General features: G+C 43.5%; 1 protein-coding gene across 1 annotated transcript; it reads left to right on the forward strand.

Moving 5' to 3' along the window:
- The first annotated feature begins 10,891 nt into the window (after positions 1-10,891).
- LOC134023879 (hyaluronan synthase 1-like) lies at positions 10,892-15,158 on the forward strand. The gene is made up of 5 exons (XM_062466235.1): positions 10,892-11,104; positions 11,707-12,407; positions 12,705-12,930; positions 13,154-13,286; positions 13,529-15,158. The coding sequence occupies exons 2-5, from the start codon at positions 11,721-11,723 to the stop codon at positions 14,202-14,204; spliced, it is 1,722 nt and encodes a 573-aa protein (XP_062322219.1). The 5' UTR covers positions 10,892-11,104; positions 11,707-11,720; the 3' UTR covers positions 14,205-15,158.
- Positions 15,159-16,431: the final 1,273 nt, after the last annotated feature.

The raw sequence follows: 16,431 nt of genomic DNA on the forward strand, positions 1-16,431 counted from the left end.
ACATAATTGCTGCAGTAAAGGCTTCATTTGCAACAGGACATTACTGCAAGAAATATGCAATATAGCTTCCATTTACAGTATTAACCTAGCTCTGGCCCTTCTCTGAGCGCCACCACACATTCTAACTCCTCTCCCTCTCCCTTGCCCCACTCCTCTCCCTTGTCCTGGTACTTGTCTTCCTCTCCCTTGTCCTGGTACTTGTCTTCCTCTCCCTTGTGCAGGCATTACTGTATTGTTACTTTCTTGTGTTGCTCTATATTGTTCTTTTTCCACACCAGATCAGCCCAAAGAGGTCCTCTTTACTGTCTATACCATATGGTCATGCAATTGAAAGAACCTCAACGCCTGAGTGTTTCCTAGTTGGGAATCAGCTGTGATGTACAGTATTTGCATAACTTCAGCTGTTTCCCAGTAGCAATGGAATAAAATACAGGGGATATATTTGTGTTTCAATTCACAATATAAACAGCTGTTCACTTTGACTTTAGCCAATAATTTATGTTTTGAACATGATGTTATCTGTTTTGCTGACAGTGTGAAATCATTGGTAAATTGGGCAGTAAAAATCGATTGTTTTGGTCTTGGTTGAGCTTATGTGTAAAAGAAGTTCAAGCATTTAAAATTTGTGTTTACTCTATGCATTTTGTGTCAAAGCAACAATAAATGTGTTAATTGTACAGCCTACACAGACGGATGTTGTGCTAACTGTGTTAAGAGTTTAGGAAACTTGTTAAAGGTATTGAAAAAACTGTCATAGCGATTGTGAAAAACTGTAATAAACCCACTGGTTCGATTTTAATAGTGTTAATGAAGGACATACATCTGTCTTGAAACTTGATCTTTCTGAGCTTGTTGTCCATCTATCCAGTATCTCTGAGCGGACTTCCAATACAGAATCTTGGACACACAGTGAGAGACGAGTTGGTGTACAGCTCAAAGGATGAGCAGTGCCATCTGCACTGAACATTATTGCCTAGGACGTATTGTGTGTGTGTGTGTGTGTGTGTGTGTGTGGGGGGGGGGGGGTGTGAGGGGGAATAATGTGAATAATATGAATAGTGGCCAACTAGTGAAATTGTGTAAAGACAGGCTCAGGTCAGACGTGACCTTGAGTTTTCTTGTACTGAAGAGGGAGACAGTAACAGAGAGATAACAGGGAGTGAGTGCTTAGTGAGTGCATGCCTGTATGTACTCAGGGGAAGAACCAATAGGAGGGTGGAGTCTGTCTCATGTTGAATTGAGGGCAGGTAACTTTTCCTTTATTGCTGGGAAGGCAGATGTACAATAAACCCCAATACAGGGATACTGGAAGGAAATGGTCATATAGACCCCATAACCGGTAAAAAGGCTCTTTTAAGAGAAATACAAAATTGTGTTTTCAGGAGCACTACAGGGTTTAAACAACTAAAAATACAATACCCATGGCAGGCAGGAGTATATTGAAGAATTGGCAACCCAAGTCCTAGTCAAGCCATCACACAAGCAATCTTAAGCGAGCTCATACTTAGCCTGAGAAAACCCAGATACCGCAATCTGGACTCAATCTTTGAACCACCAACACTGGACGCATATCTAAATCAAAAGGAAGCCAAGGTTGAAGAGCGTGTTATCCAGGGGCCTCCTACACAGTGGATAAAGAATATCCACATAACATTACACACCAGTTTGGACAACAACATACTGGCCAGGCAGAAGGAAGACTACAAGTCCGCCACCAGAGAAGTTCCTAAAGAGAGAGGATATCATAGAAGCTCTGAGAAAATCACCAGAGAAACGCACAAAGGCCCAGGAAAAGTTATTGGAGGAGCTGCGGCAAGTGGCAGGCATACAAACAACAATCGACTGGATCAGAGCAGAGTTTATCATAAACTCTAAAGACATCATTGACTTGACTGCACTCAGAATACCCACAAACAGAACAGCAATATCCAGGGGATAATCATGACAAGCAAACCAGCCACCATGAAGGCACTTAAGGATGTGGTGTGGAGGAGGCTGGAAGCAACTAATACCGACAAAGAGATGGAGGAGAAGCGCAAGACATTTGAAAAGCTCTATTTAGGCAAATAGGGGACTGGTTCCAAATGATGACAATGCGTAAATGACACAGGAAGAAGGTTGCAGATTTTGAGAAACAAGAAATTATTACAAAGAACACAGATTGGGAAAATGCAGGCAGCCATAAGATAGGAGGAAGCAAACGGGTATATGACAAGGCCAAAATGAGAAATACAAGAGTAACAGAATTACTAATGATGCTGATGATGTCAGCCACCCCTCAGGCAACAACAAAAACAACCAACATTGAACAAGCTTCCAAACCTACAGCAACAAAAGGAGTTGAGAAGAAAGAGAGGCTGTACCCAGATATTACCGAAGCCACAGCTCCTCCAGTTCCCCCATTTTATTCCCCGATGAATCCATTCACACTCCACCTCCAAGCCCTAGTGTTTGCAGTCAAGTCAGGGATGTTGGAACTAAAAGAAAAGGAATTGACTTTCACGGACCAGCTGAAGAGACTGTCCACCAAACTGGAAGACACAATCCACGAGACCCAGAGAAACCTCGCACAAAAGGAAAGATGGCTCATGACGGAGGAAACAGCAAGGTCCTTCCTAGACTCAGAAGAAAGGGACGGGAGCCGCTAAGCAAAAGAAGATAGCAAGAGAGAAGAAAGCAATTACGGGGAAGGAGTCACAAGGAAATTATCACTGTCTGATGTCCCTCAAATAACTGGCTATCCATCTGATCAAGACCAGAGGGCACTGGAAGAGACTCTGAAGAAGATAGAAGAAGAAGAGAAGGAGAAATGGGACAGACAAGTACAACGCAAAGGAAGAAGACAGCGTGACACAGTGACAATGGGGTGGGGGGGGTTGGAGAAAAACACTTTTTGTCTCCTGCTAGCTTTCTACACAGGGTGACCAGTGGCTAAGAAATTGTGAATGACAAGTCATGTTCCACAATAAATGTGCACAAACGTATTTCTACGTCGCAGACACGGTCAGTCATAGACAACGGTGTGTCAGCTGTAACAGTTGAAGGCAAAGTCGTGGTCAGGGGCGTTTTTTAGGATTCAAAGAAAGGGTGGGCCTAGCCCCAAGGGGAGTGGCATGCTTGCGTGTGGCAATTTTTTTTTAAGGCCCATTTGGGGCCGCAGATATCCATTGTTTCAGACAGTTCATAGTTCAGACAGTTCACAGTTCAATCAGAAAGAGTGTGATTTTGCTCTGTAGTTTTGCTTGCATTCAGTATATGATAACACAAAAGACAAAATGTCAGGGTCATAGTGAAATTTGACAACACAAATATGAACTTTTCTCAAATAAAGAGAGAAATAATTTTCTCAGATTTTATTTTAAAGGATTGCAATGTACAGAGAAAAACACTATAGGACTAGGTCCAGGATAGCATTAAAGACAGATTTAAAAAAAATACACACAAAAATACATTCAAATTATTTCAAAAAAAGAATCCAATGCACAGGAGATTTCAGACAATTGGGACAGGGGTGGTATGTACATGTGCAAACGCGCTGCAAATTAAGAAAACACATGCAAATAGACAAAACACAAGCAAATTAAGAAAACATCTTCATGAATTTGACAACACATGCAGAGCATTCAGCAAACGCGCTGCAAATACACACAACACAACCAAATACATAAACGCGCTGCAAATACATAAACGCGTTGCAAAAACGAAAGCACGCAAACCAAAAATTCCAACAAACACCCTACAATTTCCCCAGAAATTGTACCCAATCTAGTTATTTCTTGTATTTTGAATTCGCTGTAACTTCCTGTACTTATGATTTCACTCCGTGGATCATTTCCTTCTAACTCCTTGGCTATAATACTGGCTGTCGTTGACGAGAGACGTTACTAGTGCCCGGGGTTTATATCGCAAAGTATGATGATAGGCTATGGATTCTAATTTAAAGGGGAAGGAAACATACAAACCAGAACGTATGCACATGTTTAGCATGTTAGAGTTATAAATAACTTGTCCATGTGAGAAACAATAGTTTAATTATTATTATTATTTTTTCTAAGCCAATAATGCCAAATTATTTTAGGGGGGCTTCAGCCCCTGGTTGTGGTAACTTGAGTGCACGGGCAGCGGCTCTATGACATGACGAGCAAGCATTTTCTTACTGCTTCTGGCATATAGTAGCTTCCTCGAGCAAAACGTGCAGACACAAGCACCACACCAGGCACTCTCAGTTTCTTGCACTAACTGCCAAAAGGCTCGCCGTTATGGAGGACCAAACCTGCCATATTTACAAATGAATGAATGAATAAATAAATGTCCACATCCATGCATTTAGACAGAAATAAACGAATATATGTATTAATTAATGCACAATTGTCAATCAATAGTTACATATATTTTACATTTATGTATGTATTTATTTTTGTATTCATTTATTTATTTATTCGTTTATTGATTGATTGATTGATTGATTGATTCATTTATTTATTCATTCATTCATTTATTCATTTATTCATTCATTGTTCCCAATATGATAATGAGAGGAGGCCAGTAGGCGTGGAAACTGACGTTCAGACATTGCAATCAATCCAGAGCCATAGATTCAATCCAGCTAACGCCTGGGACACACTGGCTGCGAAACGGATATCGTTTTTATGGACAACATAGCCTACATAGCCAGGCTGGCCTACCTCGTTGAAAACAAAGATTTAATTCACCATATGATATTTGAATAAAAAAACATGTTATAAAGAATTGACTACGTTAGTTGTGGGCTATCACTTAACACCCAACTTCACTACGCTGACCGGCCAACCATGTGTTTACAGTACCCCGATAAAAACGATATCCGATCAATTCTCAAAATGTAAACATTTAAAAATAAAAAATCCTGATTGTTGATTGTCAAACCAACATTTTTGTCCTGTGTGTAAGAGCGAGATAGACGATCTGTCATAGCCCCCAATCAAGCATAAGAGAAATTTGTGAAGATTGACGACACAAAGTTAATCATCGAAGATGAAATGTAGCTTAGTCCTACATGGAGTTGTATGCCCCACAGCACGTATTTTACAAAGACTACGGCAACAAAAGCCAAACATTGCCACGTTATGTTGGGAATGGGATGCTGTTGCGACGGTTGTTGGAGCAACAAGTTGCCTAATTAGCCTGTAGCCTATGCCATGTTTATGTACCATGCCAGCTTTACATGTATAAAAGGAAAGCTCAGAGAAGGTGAAAGGCTTGGTGACCGGCGTGGAGAAATGCACGACAGCATTGCGTCATTCGTAGCAGATTGTGGCGCTTCAGGGCGCTTCGCAGCCAGTGTGTCCCAGGCATTAGCTAGATTGAATCTATGGCTCTGGATTGATTGCAATGTCTGAACGTCAGTTTCCACGCCTACTGGCCTCCTCTCATTATCCTATTGGGAACAATGAATGAATGAATGAATGAATAAATAAATAAATGAATAAATAAATGAATGAATAAATCAATCAATCAATAAATCAATCAATAAATCAATCAATAAATGAATACAAAAATAAATACATACATTAATGTAAAATATATGTAACTATTGATTGACAATTGTGCATTAATTGATACATATATTCGTTTATTTCTGTCTAAATGCATGGATGTGGACATTTATTTATTCATTCATTCATTTGTAAATATGGCAGGTTTGGTCCTCCATATGCCGTCTCTACCGTCTTCTATCCACGCCCAGTGCCATTTATTTTTGAGTCATTTATTTATGGGTAGGAGTAGGACATCATCCCCAGGCTTCATGACATGCTTTCACCGACAACGCTAACGTGACGTATGGATCTCATTCACACTGTGTTGCCAGGACCCGCCCTGCTCTGCTTCTGATAGGCTTGTAACGTTAGTTATAGCTGCGTTCCTCTCATATGATTGGTATGGGAAATCAAAAATCGAAAATATTAAACCGCATGCAAGTTACATTTTTTTTTCTTCTCATGGCCGCACGCCGGACATCCAGCACGGTGCCGGAATACTTTAAGCCCTGAATAAACCAAGAGGGAGATTTGGCTACAACAAGAGAGGAGGGGGAACAGGAAGCAGGCGTGTACGAACAGAGCCAGTGGATACACAAAGGAGCTACAGAAAAAGATGGCCTGTGGAGGGCACACGATCGAAGACTAGTGGCACCAGCAAAATTAGTGGCAATACTGATGGCACAAGCACATGGACCAGCACATGAAAGCAGGAGAAGAACCATAAAAAAACAGAAACAGGCTCCCATTCATGAAAGCGCTAGTGGAAAACTATGTTAGAGAATGCGACACGTCAGGCATTTAATGACAATAAAACATACACGTGCCCGATGGGAAGATTCCCGGTTCCTGATGCCCCGTTTAAGGAGATATGGAGTTAGGCATGAAAGGGTTAACTAAAGTTCGGGAGGAAGGTGGCACACCAAGACTCCTCCTTCTCCAAACAAACTAATACGCATCAGCCCAGTAAAGCACGGAAGAATGTGACCAAATTCCCCTTTGTCAATTAAGAGTTCTGTATAAAGTATCTTCCGTTCCTCTGGTCCTTGTGCTAGCATGTTGTTGTCACCCTCCCACCCTTCCCTTTCTTCTCTGCTTCTCCCTGTCATCTATCCAGGCTTCCCAGGGGATCTGCTTGAGCTGCTGCTCGGCCGTGATCCATTAGGACTCTCTGCCACACCCCGAGTCCATGCCCGGACCCCAGGCCCGGCTCTGCTACTGGCCTCCACCAACCGCTCCAGGCTCGGCTCTGCTACTGGCCTCCACCACCATTGGGCTTGGCTCTGCTACCAGCCCTGCTTCAATAAAAGCTATCTATTCAATCTATGGTGTGATTACTGAACTCATGAAATGTATAGATTACACGGACATGGGGGCAGAGAACGTGGTACATGCTGGTGATGGTGGACAGATTCACGAAATGGTTGGAGGCCATACCCACAAAACAAGAAGACGCAAACTCTGTGATTAAATGGCTACGGAACTAACTGATAAAAAGATACGGAGACCCAGAAAAAATCCGATCAGACAACGGCAGCCACTTCACAAGTCAACACCTGGCCAAAATAGAATAACAGTTGGGGATAACACACAGCTTCGGGGCAGTGTACCATCCCGTGTCGCAGGGAATAGTAGAGAGAGTCAACGGGACATTGAAACGAAAAACTTCTAATCAGCCATGGCACCAAAATGTCATGGGTGGATGCCCTGCCGCTAGCCCTAATGTCTATGAGAAGCTCGCAGTCTGAGAAAACGAATTTGTCCCCACACGAGTTGTTGACAGGGAGACCAATGCCAGGGCCACCTGGGGAAGGGGGCAGAGGCCCCATGCTAGACTTGAGGAAAATAGAGGCCTCGGAATATATGAAGGCATTGACAGACCTCACTAACATTTTGTCTACACAGGTGCGGCAGGCCGAACAAGAAGCAGCCGAGCACCCAGAAGCAGAGGTAGGGCCAGGAGACTGGGTAAGGGTGAAAGTACACAAACGAAAGTGGACTGGCCTTAGGTGGACAGGCCCGTGGCAAGTGATAGAACGCACCTCCCACGTCCTGAAAGTTAGAGGAAAGAGCGGAGCTCATTAGCACCACCTCACACACTGTGCACCTGCGGAGGCCCCATCCCGTACTTTGGGGGAGGTTAGAAAGGATCTGTGCTGCTCAGAAAAAAAGAAAGCAAAAACAACCATTGACAAACCCAAAGACAAATGGAAACAACAAACATAGAAGAGTAGTCCAGTTCGAATCATTCCGACGCCCAATTAGAACAACACAACCAATTAGACAACAACCAAACAGCGATAATGAGAAGTACAACCTAGCTGACGTGCTCACTGCATGCTTAATTGCAATAACTATACTCCTTCTAGCCCAGTTGGTATTCTCCTTTCTGATCAACTAAATGGATACTGACAAGACTAGACCTATAGGCACCCCTTCAAAATGTCAGGGCTATGCGGGATAAGGGGAACTCTGGGACTATTATTATGTATCTCTATACTGAGGGGAGTGGGAGGAATGGTGGCATTGAACTGTAAGCACCACCAGTAGTGTTGGCACAAATGAGATGTGTTTGGCCAGCCTCAAGTACACCCAGGGACATACAGCAACATTGAAGAGATGGCACACAAGGGAATTGACAACTTCAAGAGACAAAAAAAGGCGATCAGAGGATCAATATGATTCAGGAATTTGGCTAGATGCTATAGGCATACCTGAGGGGTTCCAGATGAATATAAGGCAAGAAACCAGATTTTGGCGGGATTCGAATCTCTGTTCCTCTAACCTTCTATAAAGAAAAACATGGATTGGATAAATTACATAACCAACAGCGTTTTGTGAACTATACGAGGGATGCGGTTGAAGGGTTGGCCAAACAGTTAGACAGAACAAGCATCATGACTTTGCAGAATCGGATGGCATTAGATATGTTGTTAGCCGAGAAGGGTGGATTGTGCAAGATCTTTGGGACCTTATGCTGTATGTTTATTCCTAACAACACTGCACCAGATGGCTCAGTAACAAGGGCATTAAAGGGGCTGACAACATTGACTAAGGAGCTGGCAGAAAACAGAGGAGTAGACAACTACTTCACCAATATGTTGCAATTCTGGTTCGGAAAGTTATTGTTTCAGCACTAGGGGCAGTAGCAGCCATCTTGATCCTGTGTGGTTGTTGCTACATACCATGTATTAGGGGTCTGGCAGAGAGACTAATAGTTACTGCCTTGTCAAAAGAACAGAAGATTCAGCTAGTCATGGGGACTGATATAAGGTTAGCTGGATTACGTAATTGTGAAGGTGAGCCAGATTGGGAATCATGGGAGGAAGAGGAAGCGTGGGGACATTTTCTTATTTTCTTTATTACTTTTCTATATTGTTATTTTTCATAAAAGCTTGGCTAAAATTGTATGTGTGTGGTGAAGGTGACCTGAGGGTATGTCCAGGTCTGCCACCCAGTGCATGGGCGTCGAATGACCACTATGCGGAGTGATGGAGGGTTTTCCCTGTAACATCATTAGGGGTTTTCCCGCTGTGTCCAGTGTATCCACACCACTTGGCTATAACACTGCATAGTCTCATTAAGTCATTATCTGCAATTTAATTGAATAACTTTGATTTCACTGGGATATTTTAGATTTGTGTTTGTTGTCACACCCTTTAAAGGGTGTGAAAGGAGGGACGCAAGGACTCCTGTCAGGTAACATACACCGTCATCACCCAGAAACTGAATGAGTTTGTAATTGTTACGTTCAGCTGTATTTATCTAGCTGTCCCACAAATGAGACATGTGAAATGACGGACAGCTATCAATCACCCCCCCAACCAGTTCTCTCTCCCTTTGTGTCTGTGCTTCATCTCCTTCCCATCCCTGTCTCCCTACCCTCCCAGGGCGACTCTGGTGGTCCCATGGTGTATAACGGGCAGCTGCAGGGCGTTGTGTCCTGGGGGCATGGCTGTGCTCTGAAGAAGAAGCCTGGAGTCTACACCAAAGTGTGCAACTACGTCTCCTGGATCAAGAACACAATGGCTTCAAGCTAGACAGCCCTCATTGGTCCAGATTTGAGGAGACCTGTGGGTGATTTCACAATAAAGCTCACTGATTGATGCAGAATGCGTGTCGTCTCACGTATATCACTGACTCCCTCTGCTGGTTACAAAACTATCTACAGAAATAACCAGACAAAATCACAGTCAAATAGAGTTTATGCACCATGGAAAGACTCCAGAAACAATTGAAAAAGCCTTGAAGATAAGGCCCAACTCAAACTTCATCTAAGACCTTTCTGACGGAAGAGAAGAGTGCAGAATTCCCAACTTGTCCAAGCAGGGTAGCCAGGCCACCGTCCTAAATACATCAACTACCACACCCTTCACAATGACATCATGGAGACCATCCCAAGACTCTGTTGAACCTGCGGGTTGGTGACTGCTATTTGGGTCACCAGGACCCGGGGAATGGGGATCGTCCAAAACTGTGGCTATGGGCTGTGGACCCGAACCAGTGGACAGTTAAAGGACAGAAAGGCTATCAGGGGCAACTGAAACCTTGTGATGATTTTATAAATAAAAGCAAACAGCTTCTTGGGTCAGCCATGTTACTCAGGCATGGGTTGGGTTTACAAATACTGCATCCCAGTGACGCTTGAACCAGAGAGGGTTGTTGTGTTATGCTACTGTGACATGTGAAGTAAGCATATTCAATGAGACTGATGAGTTCTTAAACCTGTCTAAACATATGGTCTCTAAAAAAGCTTGTTTTTAACGTTATAGCTTTATTTTTAATTCAGGTATTTTGAACGATTATATTTATATGTATACTTAATTATATTCTTGATGATGACTGATTTGTCAACTAAAACACGTCATTAAGAATTCGTTCGCTCGCTCTGGATAAGAGCGTCTGCTAAAAATGACTAAATGTTATGGTCGGTAATGTTTGTTGTTGCGCGTATGCTGTTAATCCTCGCCACCAGAGGGTAGCAAACGACTTCACCATCAACGATTACACTGATACTCAGCTCATCAAAAGATGCTGAGCGTGTCTGCTCGTAGCCAAATGTTTGCACGTGGATGAGTGACATCTATCTTAGCAGGATGAGTGACAGTTATTTGACCTCTAGCGTCACTAATCTGTTGGCCTAATCAAGCTCAGTGAACGTAAGCTATTGCTTGAAATCTCGTCTCTCATTGATGTTAAATATAAAAAATATGTAAAACGATTGAGTGTGATCAAGGAATCAAGGGATCGGTGACCTCTATTAAAGATGGCCGAATTTAAAGACGTGTGACAATTGAGATACAATTCAAAATTTTCTTCTATAAAATTCAACTGAATGTTCTCTGTGATTATTGAATTGCCAAGGATACAGGCTACGAGGCTCCTACAACATACCCTTGACGCAACATGTGCTTACTCACCGACGTGTAATTGCTCTGACGATTTACTATGGGCTTTACTGTAATTCTCAAGTGTCCTCAAGTTTATAAAGCAATGATCCTCACACAAGTTGCCAGACCAAAGAGGGAGTTGCAAAGAGGGGAACCCTCGAAAACTTCAGGAACGAAGGAACATTGGATGCATAGAAGGTAATTACACATACCAACACGGTTATTTACTCAACATTTAGTTAAATCATTCTCTCATTAGTCAGGATAAATTCATAAATACTCATCAAGCCGACGTCATAAAGAAAACCGAGCAAACTTGCTATCTTTTAAAGATTGATTAAATAAAAACATGGTTTGATGCAATGTTTTTCTGGCAGGATTTTTAAACTGCTCTAGCGTGATTTGTACCAAAGTTGACAAATGTTTCATGACTTAATTGAGAACAAGACTAGCCATTCTTTAGTCAACTATCATCACTGTGATTGCTGGTAATAATGTGTTTGGAACTGTATTATTATTAAAATCAATATTGTATTATAAGGTTATTATTACAGGTTTTCAAAAGCTTGAATAATTGTGGAATTTGTCATTGAACGCATTGTTGTTGCTGCTGTTGTCTTTAGTTTAGGCATATTATGCACTCCACATAATGCATTAGGTATTTTATGCATAGACACAGCTCCATTAAAGAATACATTCAAATTACAATTATAGTCACCCTCTTACAAAACTCTGACAGGCCATCAACAAGGTAATGATATACTCTTATACAGTTTTTTTCTTGTTTTCGTTATTGACAGACAAAGGAAACAGAATGGAACTGAAACCACTGCTGAGAAGAGCGGGCTTGATTGTCCGTGCCTTCTTCACTTTCCTCTTCGCCCTCTGTGTCCTTGGGGTGATGGTGTGGGCTTACGTACAGGGTTTCCAGCTGGTGTCGTCCCAGTACGGCATCATCTCCTTCGGCTTCTACGGCCTCCTGCTGGGGCTCCATGTGCTGCTCCAGAGCCTGTTTGCCTACATGGAGCACCGGCGCATGAGAGCCCGAAAGGCCGCCTGCACCTTCACCAAGACCGTCGGCCTCACCATCTCCGCCTACCAGGAGGACCCGGCCTACCTCCGCGAGTGCCTCCACTCCATCCGGGGTCTCAATTACCCCCCGGAGCTGCTACGGGTCATCATGGTGGTGGACGGAAACTCAGAGGACGACCTGTACATGCTGGAGATGTTCCGGGAGGTGTTTGCCGAACAGGACCCTGGCTGCTATGTGTGGAAGAACAACTACCATACTTGGGACCCCACCAGAGAAGGGGATGTGGCCGGAGCGAACGGCCCAGGGGGAGATGCTGGTTATGGGATGGGAGAGGACCCTCAAAGGAGGGAGGTGGAGGACCTGATCAACAGCAGGAGATGTGTGTGCATCATGCAGAAGTGGGGCGGGAAGAGGGAGGTCATGTACACAGCATTCAAGGCCCTGGGATCCTCGGTAGACTACATACAGGTGAGATTTCGCTTTTGGAGAATCCGTCCAAATCCGTCTTTGCCTAAGATTTATAGTGTCAGAGCAAATAGAACAATAGCACATTTAAAACCAATTGAAACCATACGATAGAATCCAGACTTCTGTCTCTCTCTCTGTCTGTCTGTCTGTCTGTCTCTCTCTCTCTCTCTCTCTCTCTCTCTCTCTCTCTCTCTCTCTCTCTCTCTCTCTCTCTCTCTCTCTCTCTCTCTCTCTCTCTCTCTCTCTCTCTCTCATTGTTTCTCCTCCTCACCAGTGTCTCTCTCCCGCTCCCCCCAGGTGTGTGATTCCGACACCAAGCTGGATACTCTGGCCACGCTGGAGCTGTGCAAGGTGCTGGAGAGCGACCCCAGCTACGGTGCGGTGGGAGGAGACGTGATGATCCTGAACCTGAAGGAGTCCTACATCAGCTTCATGAGCAGCCTCAGGTACTGGATGGCCTTCAACATCGAGAGGTCCTGCCAATCCTTCTTCAACTGCGTCTCCTGCATCAGCGGGCCCCTGGGTAGGGCAGAATCTTTACACTTGACCGTACTGTAAGACCTTATCATGATAAAGTAAAATATGATGACATGATGTTTGCATGAGAGCCTAATACTACATGCTAGCATAGTGTGCAGACTTAGACACTTTCAAAACATAAGGGATAAAAGTGCCTCGGGTCATAAAGAGATTCCCAATTATTCTTCATCTTATTTTTCCTGATTATTCCTGTTTGTTTACCTCAGGACTGTACAGGAATGACCTACTCCAGCAGTTTCTAGAGTCCTGGTACAATCAGATGTTCTTGGGAACTCACTGCACATTCGGGGATGACAGGCACCTCACCAACCGAATGCTCAGTATGGGCTACGCCACTAAGTGAGTACTGCGCTTGACAAGCTGCGCGTGATGTAACTTACCCTCATTGTTCACAGGCTGTTATTTTCATCATCTCTCTTTTAAATTGAACTCAGAGTCAATTTCCCTAAATCCACTTTGGCCAATTATACCCATTTGCGAGAAATTGCAGGGCTGAAAAACAGAAAGAAAGAGCATGTCACGCTGTGCTCGTTTACTATATTGATGCTCATTGATTATCTCTCCACGCCTCCTCCTGTCAGGTACACCGCACGCTCCAAGTGCTACACGGAGACGCCTGCTCAGTTCTTACGCTGGCTCAGCCAGCAGACGCGCTGGACCAAGTCCTACTTTCGGGAATGGCTCTACAATGCCATGTGGTGGCACAAGCACCACCTCTGGATGACCTACGAATCCATCGTCTCGGGCGTCTTCCCCTTCTTCGTCACGGCGACCATCATCCAGTTATTCTGGACGGGCACCTTGTGGGACATCCTCTGGGTCCTGTGCTGCATCCAGCTGATTGGCCTGGTGAAGGCAGCGTACGCCTGCCTGCTGCGACAAGACCTGGTGATGGTGTTCATGTCCCTCTACTCCGCCCTCTACATGAGCAGCCTGCTGCCTGCCAAGTACTTTGCCATCCTCACTATGAACAAGAGCAGCTGGGGGACCTCCGGCAGACTCAAGATGGTGGGGAACTACGTCCCCCTGCTCCCCCTGTCGGTGTGGGCGGCCATCTTGTTGAGTGGGCTGTCCTTCACCATCTATAAGGAGACCCAGAAGGACTGGGACAGTGCAGCAAAGATCGAGGAAACCAAGTTTCTGATATTCGGTTGTGCGGCCTACGTGTGTTACTGGCTCTTCATGGTCATCCTCTACTGGGTGTGGTTCCGCAAGGCCTGCCGGAAACGCTCCCAGAGTTACAATGTCAGTGTGTAGGGGGTTGCGTTCCCTGGAGGGGTGAAACAGACTTGAACGCATTCACTTGTTATTTTTGTAACAATACAATTGTTAAGTATTTGTGTGTTTAATTTATTTTCTTGCTTGTTTTGTTGGTATTGTAATTTATTGGAGACATGGCTTTTATGCAGCTGCTGTAGCATTCACCGAAAAATCAGTTCTTGATTGACAGCTACACCATCTGTGCATTAACAGTTTACAGTGTAGTTGTACACTGTGCCATGTTGCTATGTGCTGCTGAACCAGGAGTTTTTACAGCTCTGTTAGCACAACTGAATGAAAATGAGCTTGAAGCCCACGTACTGTACTTCTCAGGAGATCACAGAACAGTCTGCACTAGAACTCGGTTGAATGGAACAAAATTATTCAATTATGGTGTTTCCTCATGTAGATGTGTTTGGAGCCATTGATACTGTAGATTGTAATGACAAGGACTCTGACTCAGAGACTGCTCAGTGTTCACTGCAAAATATGTGTAGTAAAGCACCGTATGGAAACGTCATGATATTGAAAGAAATGCTGTGTTTTAACTTTTGCATCTAATCGCTGCATATGGATAGAAAGTCCTTGTCTCTAAAAAACGCTCTTTACAAAACAAGCACTGGAAACTGAATGCTCTCTTCCACCTCCTTGAACCCCCCACTGAGACAAATGAAGTATTAACAGTGTCCCCTATGTGAGGGAACCTTTGCTCAGCAGGAGAGCTGGGTGTGATGTGTGAGATGAAGCATGGAGATAATGATAGAGGAGAGAGAAGCAGCAGAGAGCAGGACCAGTAGGGTGCCGTGGACCCTCAGATAAGTCTGGAAATATGGACTGCTGTTTAATAATGTTTACAGTGCCAGCAGAAAGACAATCCAGACAACCAGAGGTAGAACTGTATTATTCAACATAGTGCATGTCACAGCCGACAATTCTTGGGGCATGTGAAGTATGGAGACACTTTTATATTATTGTATATGTGTTTGAATACATTTTAAAGCACTTTCCATTATATTTGATAAATGTATTCTTATGTCCCTCCTGGAACATTTTAATGTGAATTTATCATTTCTTTGGGACTCAAGCGATGAACCAATAAACGTTTTCTACAGACGATAAAGAGAAGTGATTTTTGTTTGTTTGTTTAATTCGTCATCAGTTGCTTTGACCTGCACTTGCATCTCTCTAACTTCAGACAGGAGTTTCCGAGTGGGCTGCTGCATCAGTTTACAACATCACTGTCATACTACACACATCCAGTCATCCTGACCAATGTTTAGAGGGCGTTTGTTAACAAACGCTCATATTTCCTTGGCTCTTAACCCCATTCTCTGAATCAAATGTTCAGCGACCTAAACCAATTTGTCAAATCAGACACTCTTTTGGCAAAACTCTAAACACATTCTCATTCACTAAAAACATTTTGCACTATGATGCACTTGTGCAAAATGGTAAACACAGGTGGCAAACAATAAACACAACTACAACACAGTTGTCATCTGTGAAACACAATGACTCAAAATTGTTCACACTTGTTTCTAATGGTGGTTTGGGACAATCTCAGATTTCACCGTAGTGTCCGTATACGAGAATAGTTCAACATCAACCAGCAATTTTTACTTCAACTTTTTTTCAACACCCATTGACACTGCACTGTTGTATGACTATGTTTAGCCTGTGTTCTGCACCTCTTTTTCACCAACCGTCTCTGGAGGAGGGGATCCCTCACTGAATCGCATTTCCAAGGTTTCTTCCATTTCTTTAGTGAGTTTTTCTAGTGAGGTTGAGGGGCCGTTCTATAGGTGTATGTAAAACCCTCTGTGACATTGCTTGTAAAAAGGGCTATACAAATAAAATGTGGTTTGATTTGATTTGATCAAGGGACAGTACAGACCATGAAGTATCTTATCTGCGCTGCTGGCTTTTAGATCCCTCTCAGGAGAATGGTGAAGAGACACTGCAGACTACGACGTCCCTAGTAGATATGACACCTATTTTTCTAGCCTGGTACTTGGTGTTAAGTGCCAATGTTGTCAAATGTGCAGATAGTGTCTCTCTATCGGCTTTTTCATCGATGACCAATACCTCTGTTTTTATCTTTTGATCAACATAGCACCAGCCACTCAACAGTTTGTCTGGCTTTTCATGCACAATCTAACCGATGAAGGGAGGGACTGTGTTGGTTGCCATGTGTTTGTTTTATTCTTCATACAAATGTTTTTAT

The sequence above is a fragment of the Osmerus eperlanus genome, chromosome 7 (genome assembly GCF_963692335.1).
Source record: "Osmerus eperlanus chromosome 7, fOsmEpe2.1, whole genome shotgun sequence".
NCBI lineage: Eukaryota > Metazoa > Chordata > Actinopteri > Osmeriformes > Osmeridae > Osmerus > Osmerus eperlanus.